Here is a 19,081-nt window from a genome sequence, read left to right as displayed (position 1 = left end):
CTGGCTTTGGAGCCAAGCCGATTTCACCTCCCATCATGGCTCCCCAAATAGCTGTGATGTTGGGTAAATTCCTTAACTTCTCTAAATGTCAGTTTCTTCACATGTAAAAATAAAAATATCTACCTAACAAAGCAGATGCTTAATTTCTTTTCCCTTTTACAGTGTTTTCGGTCTAACCAAACCAGCCTGAAAATTAAATAAGAAAACTGGGAGACAGTCAAGAGAAAAATTCTAAGTACTGAAATTAAGAAAAAAAAATACAAAGATAGATTAATCAAACTTATAAGGCAAGGGCATATGCTTTTTTTGTGGACCAGATGTGTTCTGGAAAATTTTCATACATTAATTCTGATTTGTCAAAATGAACTGTATTTATAAAGGAGAATGACAAAACTCCCCAATCTGTGAGACCATAATCACAGCATCACTATGCATAAAGCTGTGTGCATGCTTCTTTCACCCTATTGTTATGAAAATAATTTATACCTCTGGTAGAACCTAGTTCAAACACCAATGTTCTTAATAGGTAGTGGGATACTGAACTTAAAAGAGTATAACAACAAACTTTAACAACATCCACATAGTCCTTACCATGACTACTACCATTGACTTTGAGCAGGCTGAAACAGTAGTGGGCACACTGAGGCCCATTGGCCAATCCCTGGAGCATCTTCAAATAAGGAATATAAATAGTTGGAGGCAACAGGTCACCCATTTGCCTAACAAACTTTGACAAGACAACCTGAAAAAGAGAGAAACAAATGGTTTATATAATGTATATCTTAACTTTAAGGCAACACGGACTAGCTAATAAAGACTACATATAAACTAAAAGTAGTGCTCTGACTTAACCCTAGCAACAGACAAATTTAACTGATATTCTATTTATGAAAAATTGTTTAAGCTTGTCATTAGCAATTTAATGCAATTATAAAATAATACCTTTATGAAATAAAAGTACATTTTTAAAAAAATATCTCAATGTCACAAAATATAAGACCACTCAGATTTTAAAAAGATAAGACGTGACATTTACTCATCCAAAATCAACCAGCAATTCAAAGGTACACTTAAAATCCAGAGTTCCTATATCCCAGCCAAATCAGTATGAAGACCTAGGAAATTTAAATCATTTTTGATGGTAACTTAAGCATATTCTGTTCTGTGGTCAAACCAATGCCACGTTCCCATACTCCTGTTCTTTAAGTCCATTTCTTAATTTTCCCTTTTTTCTTCCTTATGCCTTAAACCTATTATCAACAACTAACAATATTATTCAAACCCACTAGTTGGAACTGAGAACTGAAAACACTACAGATGTCTGGAAATAACTGTTAAATCAGCTAGGTTTAAAAATGGTTTGGCTGGGCGCAGTGGCTCACACCTGTAATTCCAGCACTTTGGGAGGCCAAGGCGGGCAGATGACGAGGTCAAGAGATCAAGACTATCCTGGCCAACATGGTGAAACCCCGTCTCTACTAAAAATACAAAAATTAGCTGGGTGTGGTGGCACACACCTGTAGTCCCAACTACTCGGGAGGCTGAGGCAGGAGAATCAATTGAACCTAGGAGGCAGAGGTTGCAGTGAGCCAAGATTGCGCCACTGCACTCTAGCCTGGCAACAGAGAGAGACTCCGTCTCCAAAAAAAAAAAAGGTTTTATGATGATGTAGCAAAATATCATTTTTAAGACAGATATACTTACTTAAATATTAAGTGATGGAATTCATGTATTTGCCTATAATTTAAAATAAAACAAAAGTAAAAATAATATAGCAGGCCGGGCACGGTGACTCACGCCTGTAATTGCAGCACTTTGGGAGGCCAAGGTGGGTGGATCACCTGAGGTCAGGAGTTCGAGACCAGCCTGACCAACATGGTGAAAACCCGTCTCAACTAAAACAATACAAAAGTTAGCCAGGCATGATGGCGGGTGCCTGTAATCCCAGCTCCTTGGGACGCTGAGGCGGGAGAATCACTTAAACCCAGGAGGCGGAGGTTGCAGTGAACCGAGATCAGGCCATTGCACTCCAGCTTGGGTGACAAAGTGGGACTCCGTCTCAAAATAAATAAATAAAAAATAATAATAATAATATAGTAGATGAAGCAAACATCATAAGATGTTAACTTAAGATGTGAAATTAAAATGTGGGGCATTCCTTATAATAATTCCCTCTTCCACATGTTTCAAATTTTTCATAACAGCGAGCTTTCTTAAAAACTTTAAAAATTTTTAAATAAATCTTTCTCCAAAACATTCTTTTTCTTTTGAGACAGGGTCTTACTCTGTCACCCAGGCTGGAATGTAGTAGCACAATCACAGCTCACTGCAGCCCAAATGATCCTCCCACCTCAGCCTCCCGTGCAAATGGGGCCATAGGTACGCACCACCATGTCTGGCTAATTTTTAAAATATTTTTTGTAGAGACAGGGTTCGCCATGTTGTTCAGACTAGTCTAAAACTCCTGAGCACAAGTAATCTGCCTACCTTGGCCTCCCAAAGTGCAAGGATTACAGGTGTGAAGCACCATGCCCGGCTCAAAACATATTTTTTAAATGAGAAAAACACTGAAACAATACGGTTTAAAAAGTGGCATCTGGGCCAGGCACAGTGGCTCACACCTATAATCCCAGCACTTTGGGAGGCTGAAGCGAGCGGATCACTTGAGGTCGGGAGTTTGAGACCAGCCTGACCAACATGGAGAAACCCCGTCTCTAATAAAAATACAAAATTAGCCTGGCGTGGTGGCGCATGCCTATAATCCCAGTTATTCGGGAGGCTGAGACAGGAGAATCACTTGAATCTGGGAGACGGAGGAGGTTGGGGTGAGCTGAGATTGCACCATTGCACTCCAGCCTGGGCAACAAGAGCGAAACTCCATCTCAAAAAAAAGGCATCTGATCTGGAGTCCAGAAAAAATAAAAAACAAAACACATTGCATAAAAGCTTCTAGAACAGAAATCCCCCAAAATGAACACTTACATGGCAATCTCCTGCCAACTCTTTTTTTTTTTTTTTTAAAGAGACAGGGTCTCACTCTGTTGCCTAGGCTGGAGTGCAGTGGCGTAACCATATCTCACTGTAACCTCAAACTCCGGGGCTCAACGTCTCCTCTTGCCTCAGCCTGAGCAGCTAGGACTACAGGCTCATGATAGCACACCGAGCTAGTATTTTTTGTAGAGATGGGGTCTCATTATATTGCCCAGGCTGGTCTCAAATTTTGGCTTCAAGCGATCTTCCCACCTCAGCTTCCCAAAGCACTGGGATTACAGGTGTGAACTACTGCATAGCAATTCATTTTATTTGCCTCTGCACATCATACTTTAGTTAATACAGAAAGAACTTCTGCCTGTATTATCTACAGACTCATAGGCATTTTGCCATCAATTAAAACGTCTAAGAATTCTCCTTTAATACTTGTACCTCTCCTAACCTCCCAAACTTGAAAAGTTTGTCATGCCTATGGAGAACTAAAATATTAATAAAATTCAAGTGAGGCACAGTGCTCATGCCTGTAATCCCACTGCTTTGGGAGGGCTGACTGAAGCCAGGAATTATAGAACAGCCTGGTCATCATAGCAAGGCCCTGTCTTTTAAAAATAAGTAAATAATAAAGAGACTGGATGCCTTTCTGCCTCTAATAATTCAACACATATCTAGTATCCAATAAAGGGCTGACTACATTAACTTCAAAATCAACAGAACTTAAATTTTAAGAGTTTCAAATTTTCTTTTATAAAAGAGAAAAGTAGGCTGGGCACAGTAGCTCATGCCTGTAAATCCAGCACGTTGGGAGGCTGAGGCAGATGGACACTTGAGCTCAGGAGTTACAGACCAGCCTGGGTATCATGGCAAAACCCCATCTCTACAAAAAATACAAAAACTAGCCAGGTGTGGTGGTGTATGCCTGTAGTCCCAACTACCCTGGGGGCTGAGGCGGGAGGATCACTTCCACCTGGAAGGTCAAAGCTACAGTGAGCTGAGATCACGTCACTGCACTCCAGCCTAGGTGACAGAGTGAGACTTTGTCTCAACATAAATAAATAAACAAATAAAATTTAAAAAGTGTAAGTCTCTAAAGGTTACACTAGTGATCATTTGTGTTAACAGCAATAAAATCAGGAACTAACATCTTTCATGTTTTCAAGACTCTCTATCACAGTACCAGAGTAAAAAAGAGGAAAACCTAAAGACTCACCTGGCGTTGAGGGGGCCGCTGATGAGCCACCCCTAGATAAGAACCCATGATAGTCGGAGTCTGAAGAGGCTCTGTGGGACACCAATATTCTAGAGCAAGCTCCAGATGAAAAGGGTTCTTTTTATATAGCTCGCCAATCTGCAAAGAGTAAGCAAAGACTGCAGGGAAATGTCTATGACTCAAAAATTACTTTCAATAAAAAAAGGACATTTAAAGTATTACACCTGAAATTTTCCAAAGTTAGGGGAAACAATAATGAAAGGAGAGAAAGAAGACAAGCTTTCTAATATAATGGCTTACCAAAAGCATTAAGTGTTCCAGGTCCCTTCTAAGTGAAATGGGGGGTTCATTACCCATCTGCATACTCATGTGAATCATTCGAGCATCTTCATCTGCCCGATTCCTCAGCTGTTTCACCTATTAAATTTATTAGATATAGTTTTAATATGTAAATGTATTGTACATGCTAATAATAATGAAATCAGGCAACTGTCTTAAAGTGATTACATACAAGAATATATTTTTTAAATATCTATTCCACTTTAGGTGACATGAAGAAACATGCCAGGAATCTTATTTGCAATATTACTACCCATAATGTATAATATCTTAAAACTTGAATGCATTTTCCACTATAGAAAAGTTGAACTTAACTGTAGTGTTTCTCAATGGGGACATTACTGACATTTGGGCACAATGTTTCTTCACTGGGTTGGATTATCCTGAATATTCCAGGACATTTAGCATCCTTGGATCTACCTACCAACTATCAATAACAACACCAGAGTCATCATAACAAGCAAAACTGGCCCCACTCATTTCCCAAACACACTCTGAAGAACATTATACCTCAGTTCAGAATCACTGCTTCACAACATTTATGTGAACTAAATGCCAACAAAAATAAGAAACAAATTCTGTTAAAAAAAAAAAAACAAAAAACCACAGCTAGACAAATCCACAATTACAGTTGGAAATACCAACACTCCTCTCTCAATATTCAATAGAACAAGTACACAGAAAATCAGTAAGGATATGGAAAACTTGAAAAACAGCATCAACCAACTTGACTTAATTGACACTTATAGAACATTCCACAGAACAGCAGCAAAATATGTGTTCCTTTCAGGTGTACATAAAATATTTACCAAGATAGGCCATATTCTGAGCCATAAAACAAACCTCAACAAATTTAATACAACTGAAATTCTACAAGGCATGTTCTCTGAGCACAACAGAATTAAACTAGAAACCTGTGACAGAGATCTGAAAGTCTGTGAACTATCTGGAAATTAAACAACACACTTCTAAATAATCCATCAATCAAAGGAGTCTCAAGGAAAATTAGAAAACATATTAAACTGAACAAAAAAGAAAACGCAACATATCAAAATTTGTGTGGCATAGCTAAAGCAGTGACTGGAGGTAAATGTATAGCATTATTAAATGCTCATATTAGAAAAAAGAAAGATTTAAAATCAATAATCTAAGCTTATATCTTAAAAAACAAAATTAAAGGAGCAAATTAAACCCAAGGCAGAGGGAAGAAAATAATAAACATAAGAGCAAAAATCAATAATGGTGAAGCAAAATATAAGAAAATCAATGAAGCCAAAAGCTAATTCACTGAAAAGATCAATAAGATCAATAAACTTCGAGCAGGGTTAATTAAGAACCGGGGGAGAAGACACAAATTACCAATTTTAGGAATTAAAGAGAAAAATCACTATAGATCCTATAAAAATAAAAATAATACAAGAATCCTAAGGGCAAATTTATGATAATCAATTTATACTTTTCAGGAGATATGGTATTAAAACTGCACAATATATTACAAGTGTAGACCTTTCAGGGTGCTTTTAAAAAATGTACATTTGAAACAGGTGGTTTTATAATATAAACACAAAAAAAGACATTTTTCTCCCTCATTTACTTCCCGCCAACATTTGATGGCTTCTTTGGCACAAAACAGCACATAGAGCATATACTATAAGGAACTGTTTGAAATGGCTCTAAGAATCTCTTTGCAGATGACAGTTACAGCTCAAGCCATCTATTCAAAATCAGCCTTTGTGTTACGGTTTCTTAAATTCATTATTTTACCTGTATCCATGCTGAAGCCCTTTTATACACTGCAATTCAGAATCTAAACAATCGGGCCAGGCATGGTGGCTCACACCTGCAATCCCAGCATTTTGGGAGGCCAAGGTGGGCAGATCACCTGAGGTTAAGAGTTCAAGACCAGCCTGGCCAATATGGTGAAACCCCATTCTAATAAAAATACAAAAAATTAGCCAGGTGTGGTGGCAGGCGCCTGTAATCCCAGCTACTTGGGAGACTGTGGCAGGAGAATCGCTTACCCAGGAGGCGGAGATTGCAGTAAGCCAAGATCACACCACTGCCCTCCAGCCTGGGCACAATAGAGCAAGACTCCATCTCAAAACAAAAAAAAATCTAAACAATTATCTATAAAATGCGATTTTCCACTGTGCCTCTTCCAAATCATGTATAAAAATATTAAATAAAGCAACCTTAGCACTAATCCTTAGGGCAGCATGAGGTTAGTAATTTTCTACCCACAGAAGCATTTTCATTTAATTACTTTCTCATTTATAAACCATTCACTATGTCAAATATTTCTTTCTACTGACTTATCCCCAGTTAAGAGGACTTATTTCCATAGAACAACAGCAAAATATGTCTTCCCTTCAGGTGTACATAGAACATTTACCAAGACAGGCCATATTCTGAGCCATAAAACAAACCTCAACAAATTTAATACAACTGAAATTCTACAAAGTATGTTCTCATACCTTGTAGAGACTCATGACTTATTTCATGAGTCACAAACTGATTCACAAGATGTAATACAGCTGCTGGCAAATTTTAGTCTGTATTAAAAATTTTTATTAGTTTCCAAAACATAAAGCTGGTTAATCAGTTTTAAATTATTTTGTAAAATTCTTCTACTATTTACTCATCCTACATTATTACACTTACCTTCATTGGCATAAGTGCAAGGAAATCTGTGATGAGATTATGGACTCTGCGAATATAAAATTCTTCCTGATAAAAGTATTCTGATACCACTACAGATTCCGTGAGGAACAGGAAAACGTTGTCAGCAATTGCGAGCTCTGCCATTGCTTCATCTGCCTCTGTGAATTCTGCCAGAGCTAGAAATAGATTTTAAAACACAGTACATGGAGGAAAAGTCATTAACCCAGATTGTAATTATATCTCATAATACTCTGCTGATGGTTCAGACATCTTCCCAGCCTTCTAGCATGTGCTATGAACAAAATGAGACTATATATAACTGTAATTGACTCATAAACCCTAAAGAACTCATAAACCCCAAATAACAATATACCCTGAATGTATATTAGAAAAATACATACTCTTTGAAATAATAACATAACTAATGAAAATTATTGTAGAGATGTGTGATGCAATACTGATATAGTCAGGGAGCTATCATCCAAACATTCACATATTAAAATGATGTTAAGACTTTAATCCCAATGAAATCTCATGGGTCATCTGAAAAGTCTTCAATCCAAGACCAAAACCTGAACATGAATAGGTAATTAACTGTGCTAATTTGGTAACCAAGTAGCTAAAATTTAAAAACTAAATTTTAACTTGAATATAAACTTGTCTAACTGTAATTTTTTTATATTTTATTTGGAAAATATCCAATATATATCTAAAAATAAGTATAATAAACCTCTACATACCCATCACCTATTTCAATACTACCAATTTATGGACAATCTTACCTCATCTATATCTTCCCCCTCTCCACTCATACATATCTCATTAAAGCAAATTCCAATTTAACATTTTACCAGTAAGTATTTGCAGTGTACAACTCAAAAATATACTTAAGAAACAAGGCCGGGCGGGGTGGCTCACGTCTGTAATCCCAGCACTTTGGGAGGCTGAGGTGGGCAGATCACCTGAGGTCGGGAGTATAGAGAAACCTCATCTCTACTAAAAATACAAAACATTAGCCTGGTGTGGTAGCGCATGCCTGTAATCCCAGTTACTGGGGAGGCTGAGGCAGGAGAATCGCTTGAACCCAGGAGGCGGAGGTTGCGGTAAGCCAAGATCACGCCATTGCACTCCAGCCTGGGCAACAAGAGCAAAACGCCGTCTCAAAAAAAAAAAAAAAAAAAGAAAGAAAGCAAAAGTAAAAATTCACTACATACTCACACACAACACCATTATCGTATCTTTATTTTATTTTATTTTTTGAGACAGGGTCTCGCTCTGTCACCCAGGCTGGAGTGCAGTGGAACAATCTCAGCTCACTGCAACCTCTCCCTCCCAGTTCAAGCAATTCTCAGGCCTCAGCCACCCAAGTAGCTGGGATTATACGTGTGCGCCAACACGCCTGGCTAATTTTTGTATTTTTAGTAGAGACAGGGTTTCACCATGTTGGCCAGGCTAGTCTTGAACTACTGACCTCAAGTGATCCTCCCACCTCGGCCTCCCAAAGTGCTGGGATTACAGGCGTGAGCCACTGCACCTGGCCATTATCATATCTTTAAAACGAATTCCTCAGCTGGGTGCAGTGGCTTGATCTAGAGTGACTTAATCTGACTTACATTCAACTTTCTATTAAGAGTATGTCATAGATTATGGTGTATCTTTCCATCAAGAAACATATTGCTGATTACTGCTTTTAAATTTTGAATATAAAATTGCTAGGTAATTGTGTGGCCATCTGGCTTTGAAAAAGACTACTACACAGCTTATTCTGTTTGACTGTCATACAGACCAAATACATAGTCTGTTACCGAAAGTACATTTTCATTGCCTTGAAAAGGGCCAGGAACAGATAAAAGCCAAGATAGTCTCAAACATAGGAAAACATATGATTTATAGTACTTTATTTTTATTATTTATTTTATTTATTATTTATTTTGAGATGGAGTCTCACTCTGTCGCTGAGACTGGAGTGCAGTGGCATGATCTCAACTCACTGCAACCTCTGCCTCCCAGGTTCAAGAGATTCTCCTGTCTCAGCCTCCCAAGTAGCTGGGACTATAGGCACGCACCACCACGCCTGGCTAATTTTTTGTATTTTTAGTAGAGATGGGGGTCTCACCATGTTGGCCAGGATGGTCTCGATCTCTTGACCTCATGATCCGCCCGCCTCGGCCTCCCAAAGTGTTGGGATTACAGGCATGAGTCGCCATGCCTGGCCTGTTTTCTTAATGTTTTGTTTTGTATTTTGAAATAAAGTCTGCATATCAGCCAGGTGTGGTGGCTCATGCCTGTAATCCCGACACTTAGCCAAGACAGGAGGATTGCTTGAGCCCAGGAGTTCAAGACCAGCCTGGGCAACATAGTGAGACCTCATCTCTACAAAAAAATCAAAGAATTAGCTGTGGTCCCACCTACTTGGGAGGCTGAAGCGGAAGGATCACGTGAGCCCTGGAGGTTGAAGCCACTGAGCCATGGTCACACCACTGCACTCCAGCCTGGGCAACAAGGAAGCCCCTATCTCAAACAAACAAAAACCTGCATATCTACCCATATTATACAAAATCCTTGAGAATTAAAATATTTTCTTAATTCTTTAGTATGACTAGTAATAACAATTACTAAAATTACTAATTATTAAATATTTTTAATAACAATAACAAATTCTTTCAAAACTTTACTTGAATTCAAAAACACTGGAATTAAAAGAGAATCAACTCAAAGATTACGTCTTTTATTTTTTTTTGAAACAGTCTTACTCTGCTGCCCAGGATGGAGTGCAGTGGTACAATCTTGACTCACTGCAACCTCTGCCTCCCAGTTTCAGCGATCCTCCAGCCTCAGCCTCCTGAGAAGGTAGGATTACAAGCATGTGCCACCACACCCAGCTAATTTTTGTATTTTTAGCAGAGTCAAGGTTTCGCCCTGTTGGCCAGGCTGGTCTTGAACTCCTGACATCAAGTGATCTGACTACCTCAGCCTCCCAAAGCACTGACATTACAGGCATAAGCCACTATGCCCAGCCAAAAATTACTTCTTGAAGACCATTTAGGTAATAAGGCATCATTAATGTCTTAATATAAATTGAGTTTCAATACCTAAAAACAGTATGCTAAAATTCTGTAAAGCTTAGTGAAATTACAAAGATGCTTGGTTTTTTTGTTGATTTTTTTTTTTTTTTTTTGGAAACAGAGTTTTACTCTGTCACCCAGGCTAAAGTGCAGTGGCATGATCTCAGCTCACTGCAACCTCCGCCCACTAGGTTCAAGCAATTCTCCTGCCTCAGTCTCCCAAGTAGCTGGGATTACAGGCACGTGCCACTGTGATCGGCTAATTTTTTGTGTTTTTAGTGGAGACGGGCTTTTACCACGTTCGCCAGTCTGGTCTTGAACTCCTGACCTCAAGTGATCCACCTGCCTCAGCCTCCCAAAGTGCTGGGATTACAGGCGTGAGTCACCACACCCGGCCAATGCTTGTTTTTTAAATTTTGTTTGAGATGTGATCTCACTCTGTCACCCGGGCTGGAGTGCAGTGGAGCAATTTCAGCTCACTACAGCCTCTGTCTCCTGAGCCCAAGTGATCCTCCTGCCTCTGCCTCCTGTGTAGCTGGGACTACAGCCAAGTGCATGTCACCACACTGGGCTAATTTTTAATTTTTTGGAGAGATGAGGTATCACTACACTGCCCAGGTTTGTCATGAACTCCTGGGCTCAAGCAATCCTCCCACCTCGGCCTCCCAAAATGCTGGGATTATAGGCATGAGGCACTGCACCTGGCTTCATGACTTTTATAGAATAATATAATAAACACATTTGATAAAAGTTTCAGAAGTCTATGAAGAGAATAGAAACCAATTTTTCAAATTGGAGATCTTAGTTAAAACTTGTCTGGATTACCACTTCTGCAAAATAACATCAGCTAGTCATTTTTTCTAACAATTTTTAAAATGCAAATTAACAGAAAAGTTTTTATAGTTTAAAAATTCTAATTATAATACCCCTAACTATTAAAGCTTATAAAAGGATATGAGCATATAAAATCAAAGAGATTAAGTAGCCAAAGATCTGGGACTTGAAACTAGGGCTGTGATTCCTAATCTATTTTTACTATTATTCTACAGCAAATTATAGCATATTCTATTAAACCTTTCTAAACTAGTGCAGTGGTATGGGCAATTATAGCATAAGATTGTGACTATATTACATAATATTATAATAACTATCTACATATAACTATATTATATAGTTAATATATTAACTATCACACCCGGGCATGGTGGCTTGTGCCTGTAATCCCAGCACTTTGGGAGGCCAAGGCGGGTAGATTGCCTGAGCTCAGGAGTTCGAGACCAGCCTGGGCAACACGGTGAAACCCCGTCTCTACTAAAATACAAAAACTTAGCTGGGCTTGGCGGCATGCGACTATAGTCCTAGCTACTCAGGAGGCTGAGGCAGAATTGCTTGAACCCAGGAGGCAGAGGTTGCAGTGACCTGAGATCATGCCACTGCACTCCAGCCTGGGCAACAGAACGAGACTCCATCTCCAAAATAAAAAAAGAAGATATTAACTATCACATAGCTACTTCAAAGGTTAAAGGGTAACTGTATGTCAGAAAAGTAGTGAAATAAGACTTATAAATGAAGAGGGTATGTACAGGTGAGAAACAGAATTTGTACAGGAATGTAAAAGTCTAATTCACTATCAGCATTTAGATATATAGATGACAGACAGATAGAAATTAAGTGGCCAAAGAAAGACTCCTAACACAAAAAAAGCTTTCTGCAAACACCTTGGGGACAGCATGACACTAGTGAAAACAAAATGTTCTGGAATTACACAGTTGATAAGATACTACAATCTGTTGATACTGTAGGATTAGAAAACTGACATAAATTGTAAACTTGAATAAAGCCTTTCCAGATTTACCATAAAAAGATACAGACAACGACAATTCTTTGGGCTTCGTGTTCCATGTATGGTTCTCATTCTGTTAGAATAAACCCCTACTAATACGACAATTAAATAATGTAAATGTAAATAGCAGAATAATATATGCTACAGTGAGTTAACAGGTTGTTAAAAGTCAGTATTCTGGTCAGGCGCGGTGGCTCACGCCTGTAAACCCAACACTCTGGGAGGCCAAAGCAAGTGGATCACTTGAGCTCAGGAGTTCAAGACCAGCCCAGCCAACATGGTGAAACCCTGTTTCTACTAAAAATACAAAAGATTAGCCGGGTGTGGTGGCATGTGCCTGTAGTCCAGTTACTTAAGAAGCTGAGGCAGGAGAATCACTTGAACCCAGTAGGTGGAGGTTGCAGTGAGCCGGGATCAAGCCACTGCACTCCAGCCTGGGCCACAAAAAAGAAAAGTCAGGATTCCACATCTGTTCTTGACTGATCCAAATATCTCCTTTTTAATACACTGTATGGAAAAATAATTGTTTTTAATTTGACACAATGTGAAAAATTAGTTTGTGAACAAATCAAGAAGGAAAATGTACAAAAATAAAAGGAATAGTACATTTTAATTTTAAAAAACATTTAAGGCCAGACGGGGTGGCTAACGCGTTGTAATCCCAGCACTTTGGGAGGCCGAGGCAGGCGGATCACCTGAGGTTGGGAGTTCAAGACCAGCCTGACCAACATGGAGAAACCCCGTTTCTACTAAAAATACACAATTAGCCAGGTGTGGTGGCACATGCCTGTAATCCTAGCTACTTGGTAGGCTAAGGCAGGAGAATCGCTTGAACCCAGGAGGCAGAGGTTGCAGTGAGCCGAGATTGCGCCATTGCACTCCAGCCTGGGCAACAAGAGCAAAACTCCATCTCAAAAAAAAACATTTAATGTGACACTGTCATTCCAAATTTTAAACTGATACCCTGAAGGTAAAAGAGCATTGTCAGCGGCTCCAAGAATGGGAAATAGTAGTTCATATAATATATTTTTGAGAGACAAGGAGAAAAAAGTCTGTATTTCACTAGTACACTAATGGTTTCATTTAATACAACTCTAGATATCTTCCTATGCTTATGCTTATGTATGTCAAGGATAACACTCCTTCCAAAAATGTCATTAAGTGCTAACATGCTGTTTCTCATAACAAAATTACCTACAATCAATTCACCTGTCACATCAGGTAGCTGGGATATTCCCCTCAATGCCAGCGCCCAGGCAAGTCTAACAGTGGCTTGGAGCCCAGGCAGTTTCCAAAGCTGTGAGTCCTGAAGACGAGAGTGAATTGTTGCAATGTACTGTTTTTCTGTCAACAGTGGAAGTTGATGAATCATATCTGAAAACACAAAAATAGACCACTTTACCGATCACCAGATAAATTCTCACTTCTGATACACAGGAATAATGTCCAAAAGTCAGAAAATCTGAGCATTCTCACAGAAGACTAATGACCAATTAACATTAATTTCTATATACCAAAAGGTACACTGCTGTTGACTGTACACATACTAAAAACAAAAAAAGAAAATGACAATAATCCTAAATTTCAATTTCACTATTTTCAGTTATTTTTATAAGTGTACTACAAATAAACTAGAAAAAAGTTAAAGACACTCATTTTTTCTGCACATAAATTCTAAAATAGAAATTATGCTATCTAAAGATCATAAAAATTTTATTTACTTCACAGAAAACACAGATCAAAGATAACATTACTGAAATGACAGTCACTGTCTCTCAGAATGTTTTAATAAAAAGTTTGAAAATGTAAATGAATGGTAAAGAAACAAGCAATTAAGTAAATTAGGCATGTGCAATCATGAACATGTATAATATATGCTTTAATACTTTCCATTCCAAATCCCTCCAAAAAACAGAAATAATTAACAGGACTGCAGCTGTTTTTTAAATGTGATCTTATATATAAATATTCAAATATGAATGGATTGCAAACACAGGAACACAGCAGTCTATTTTAGTAGCTAAAATATCACCCTTTTTAAATGTTATCCCCACAATGTTAAATCTGATTTTTTTTAATGTAGGAAAATGTACAAAACTCAATACCATCTCGTTCCTCTGTGCTTTGCTCTATAAAACTGATATCAAAACAGTATAGAAGCGCCATAAGAAGAGCCAAATTCACTGCATCCAGTGAGCCATTAGCCTCAACTGTCACTCTTTCCAAATGTCCAATGAGGAGGAGAGTGTCTTCTTTGCCTAAAGGTGACTGGCAAGCCCAGGCAAAAAGGCTTTCTGCAAGAGACTGCCTGCACTCCTTAATGAGATCAGAAACCTAGAAATAAAAACATATGACTATCAGTATAAATAAATTACAGTGAAGCCTGGTCTTATTCCAAAGTACAAACTACCTTTTACAAAGGCTAATAAAAAAACCTATCTAAATCCACGAGTGATCCTAAGATGTCACCTCTGGAATTCTGAACAAACCCTATTGTTTATTCCTTATCCTTAAGTTCCTTAAGAAATTGGGATGACCAATTTCTTGTTCATTTCATAAAAAGAGCTAGAATGGCACATAAATGACTATACAGAAGCTGAAACAACTGCAATTCAATTTTATGGACACAGCTGACTATAAACTTTAATATACATTTTGAGCTGACTACAATTAACAACAATTTATTGTATACTGTACCGTCAAACAGCAGTACAGTGAATTTTGAATGTTCCCAACACAAAGAAATAATAAACATTTGAGGTGATAGATATGCTAATTATGATTATTACATATCATACATATGTATCAAAATACCACACTGTACCCTATACATATGTACAATTTTGTGTCAATGAAAAATAATAAAAGCAAAAAAAAAGAAAAGTGGCAATTAGGCACGGTGTCGGCTACATAATTCATCTTGAAAAAATGAATACTCTAATTGTCATGTTTCTGCCTCTGAGATTTGACAGACAACTCATGAATTGATTTCATTGAACCCTTGCCTCTTTGCGATGTTTTTCACTGCCCAAACCTCTCTCTCGCTGTAGTTTCTCAAACTCATTATTCACATCAATTTGTGACACCAGGGTAAGAACTTTATAAGTCAATCCTTGCTCCATCAGCTCATCTGTAAAGCGTGTTGTCATGGATGCCAGCTCTGGACTGTAATGAAAAATCAATAAACTATGTTAAACAATATTGTTTATGCTTCTTCATAATAGGTATAGCAAACGCTCTTTTTTTGAGATAGGGCCTTGCTCTGTCACCCAGGCTGGAGTGCAGTGGCGTGATCATGGCTCACTGCAGCCTTGATGTCCCAGGCTCAGGTCATTCTCCCACCTCAGCCTCCCAGGTGGCTGGCACTGCAGGTGCATGCCATCATGCCCAGCTAATTTTTCTATTTTTTGTAGAGATGAGATTTCATCATGTTGCCCAGGCTGATCTAAAACTCCTGAGCTCAAGACTGTAATCTGTAATCCCAGCACTTTGTAATCCAAAAATAATTTGGGCCACTGCACCTCGGTCTAAATTATTTTTTATTTATAAACACAATAAAACAGGTTTAAATTGTTATATCTGTCTTGGCAGAATAAGGGAGTATATTACTCAGCTTATGTTACATATTGCTCAGATTGTATGTAATAAGGGAAATACTGTCATACTTCAAGTAATTTCAAATTAACCCCTGAAATCGCAAGAAGTAAAGACCTGAGTTCTAGGGTCCATGTCTTTCCCCGTCTAGACTGTATCAAGGCTTTCAAGGAATTCGCAATGCATCGCTTTCCATCCCAGTACAAAAGAACAGCTACTAATCCTCTGGTAAGGCCAGGAAAATGTGGCTGTTGATGCTCTCCTAAAAAAGGAAGTTGAGAAATAATATTGTTAATAAACACGTATGTGTTTAGGAAGAGACAAAAATCAATATAACAATGTTCAGTTCAAACAATCACAGTAGCTCAGGGCTTAAGGGGCCCTGGGGTCCTCTACTACAAACATCCATCCACTGTCTAACTTCTTGCTCAACATATTCGAGGGCCATCCAACTTATCCCTAAACACCAGCAGGGACATGGAATTCACCATTTTCCAAACTCTCAATTTCTAACTCTCACACTTACCTGTGATTTCTGCATACTGGGTGAGAATCTTTTGGTCTCACTGTTGTCCACTAAATTTAATTTTATTCAATGCCCATTTTACTATCTCATATGGAATCTTTCAAATATTTCTAAGTTTCTTCCCTCAGAATCTTCTCTGAATAAACAACCTTTTTATAATTCAAGTTCAGTCACCATTTTAACTACTCTCCTTTGAATGAGTTCTACCGTTTTTTTTGAGATGGAGTCTCACTCTGTCGTCCAGGCTAGAGTGCAGTGGTGTGATCTGTGATCTCACTGCAACCTCTGCCGCCTAGGTTCAAGCGATTCTCCTGCCTTAGCCTCCTGAGTAGTTAGGATTACAGGCACTTGTCATAGCGCCCGGCTAATTTTTGTATTTTTAGTAGCGATGGCGTTTCACCATGTTGACCACGCTGGTCTTGAACTCCTAACCTCGTGATCCACCTGCCTTGGCTTCCCAAAGTGGTGAGATTACAGGCGTGAGCCACCACGCCTGGCTAAGTTTCACTTTTTTTTAGAGTACTTTGCCTATAGTTTCAGCTTCATTTCCTATAGCTTTCTTTTCCCCTTAGTGCAATTACTCCTCCACTCTACTCCTTTCTGTTCCCCAAATTCATCACCTTGCTTCACCCTCTTGCACAGGCAATTTCTTCTGCCTGGATGCCCTTCATCCTCCCAAATAACCACCTATTCCAGCTGACGTGTGCTTACTCATTTTGCAACATCTACCTTAAACTTCATGATGTTGTTAAGAGTTCTCTGTACAATCAAGGTCCATCTAATACCATCTCTAAATCTCTCTGGACCATCTCTAAATCTTGCACAAAACTGCATTAATTGTACTTAATTGTGTCAAAATATTTGTTTCCACATCATTCTCAATTATTAGAGATGAGCTTATTTACACTAGTTGAGATTTTATTCATCTTTATGTCACTGGAGTGATATAATTAACACCATGCCTGGCACATGGTAGGTATAGAAGAAATGTTTGTTAAATGAAAGTTCCGAGTTAAACTCAAAACTCAAGCATGTCTAGTGAACATCCCCCTCATTCTCAATATCATACTTCTTTTAATGCAGTCTTAGGTCAAAAAGGATTTTGGCAGCCATATATTATCTTTAGACATATTAAACTTTTGTTCAACTGACATGCCCATATTTTCTTCAAATGGCTCCTCCATTACAATTAAAACAAACTGCTTATAGTATAGAAATTTTTCTCTCTTTTCTCTACACAGCAGCCAGAGAAATAATTTCAGAGTTAGAATGAATTATGTAATGTCTCTGCTTAAAGCCCTCATCAACAACTTTCCATTGCAATTAGAATAAAATCCAAATACCTTTCATATCATGCAAAATCAAACATGCTCTGATTCCTGCTGTATCTGCATCTTCCTTTGCTCTCCCTCTCATTTATGATGCTCTAGCCACAATGGTCTTTTTATCCTTAAACACGCCTTTATTCCCACCTCAAGCACTGGCTGCTTGCTCTCCCCAGAAAAGCCTTATCCAATAGGTCTGGGTGGCTGGCGCCTTCTCATCATTTGGGTCTCAAGGCAAATGACCCCCATCTTAGAGAGGCCTTCTCTACGGACCCTACTTAGAGTTGCCCTAGCCAGCCTCCACCTCTCTATATCCCACTGCTTTATTTTATTTTCTTCCTAGTACTCTGTATTATTGAAATCATCTTATTTTTTACCCATTCATGCATTATCTGAATTACTCTCTCAAAAAGAAATTCCAAAAAAGTGGTGACCTTACTTGCCTACTCACTAAGTGCTTTGTGCTATAAAATTTCTGAGATGTCTTTAACAATTCTGATCACTAAACTGAAGCCTTCCTTTCAATCAAAGGTTAAAAAAGGATAGCCGGGCATGGTGGCACATGCCTTGTAATCCCAACTACTCGGGAGGCTGAGCCATGAGAATCACTTGAACCTGGGAAGTGGAGGTTGCAGTGAGCCGATATCATGCCACTGCACTCCAGCCTGGGCAACAGAGGGAGACTCTGTCTCAAAAAAAAAAAAACAACAAAGATTAAAAAAGGAAATATTTTGAATATGGTTTTACCAAACTGCATCCTTAGAAACTATGATAGAATCTAAACAATAAACTATTTTAAACTATGAGTGATTTTATAATTTTGCATTATTTTACCACTGTTTCAGTTAAATGTCAACCTACCAGCAAGAAGAAGCTCAACAGCTGCCAATTCTCCAATATCAAAAAGGTCACTGAGAATAAAGGCTTCTTTAACGAGCTGTTCAGGAAGAAGTCGAGTTCCCTGTTGACCCTGAATGGCAACTCCCTCTGTACTGGCTTTCTGAACCTTCTCATGCTGTTGAACATTTTTTGGCTACAATGATAAAATAGTAATTGTTATGAAAATAGCACACTGGAGACAAGGTCCCAAAGTGTTACCTACAGAAGCTTATTCATGATAATTTAGCCTGGTAACATGACAAACAGAAGTATTTCTTATCAGGTAATTTAGAACAGACTTTTATGAGGTAATATTTTGCATAACCTTAAACTTTTTATTCCAATACTACCTTCTCAATAACTGTGACTGCTAAACTCTGATCTGAAAAATTTGGAGAAAATATACAAAATAGCATACTATTTTTCAAGTTTCTACAGAACTTTTCAATTACATAATAAATAAAAATAATAAGGTCTTCAAATGGTACATAACAAATGGATATATGAACTGTTTAATTACTTAGCAGAGCAAGTAACAGTTTATTAATGTTATATAAAATGTGGTCTTATTTCCTAAAAGATAGATCATAAAATCTAAAGTTTCAGAACTTAAAGGTTACACATTGGTCATTGAATCTAGCTCCTTTATTG

At 38.2% G+C, this 19,081-nt stretch overlaps 1 protein-coding gene across 3 annotated transcripts in view; it reads right to left on the bottom strand.

Annotated features, from left to right (window-relative positions):
- The window catches only part of NUP205 (nucleoporin 205), a 94,816-nt gene that overhangs the window by 58,091 nt on the left and 17,644 nt on the right, over positions 1-19,081 (bottom strand). The window contains exons 3-11 of one of the 3 annotated variants that reach the window (XM_024249885.3): positions 18,413-18,584; positions 15,818-15,962; positions 15,112-15,271; positions 14,212-14,440; positions 13,316-13,480; positions 7,199-7,374; positions 4,499-4,615; positions 4,199-4,336; positions 592-742 (exon numbers count right to left, since the gene is read on the bottom strand). In XM_024249885.3, coding sequence (XP_024105653.2) covers positions 592-742; positions 4,199-4,336; positions 4,499-4,615; positions 7,199-7,374; positions 13,316-13,480; positions 14,212-14,440; positions 15,112-15,271; positions 15,818-15,962; positions 18,413-18,584 — 1,453 coding nt within the window. Of the gene's footprint in view, positions 1-591; positions 743-4,198; positions 4,337-4,498; positions 4,616-7,198; positions 7,375-13,300; positions 13,481-14,211; positions 14,441-15,111; positions 15,272-15,817; positions 15,963-18,412; positions 18,585-19,081 lie in introns of those variants that run through there. The other 2 variants (XM_024249884.3, XM_054559869.2) reach the window with 2 other exon arrangements.

The sequence above is a fragment of the Pongo abelii genome, chromosome 6 (genome assembly GCF_028885655.2).
Source record: "Pongo abelii isolate AG06213 chromosome 6, NHGRI_mPonAbe1-v2.0_pri, whole genome shotgun sequence".
In the NCBI taxonomy this organism is placed as follows: domain Eukaryota; kingdom Metazoa; phylum Chordata; class Mammalia; order Primates; family Hominidae; genus Pongo; species Pongo abelii.
This window is presented reverse-complemented; position numbering and strand designations above follow the sequence as displayed.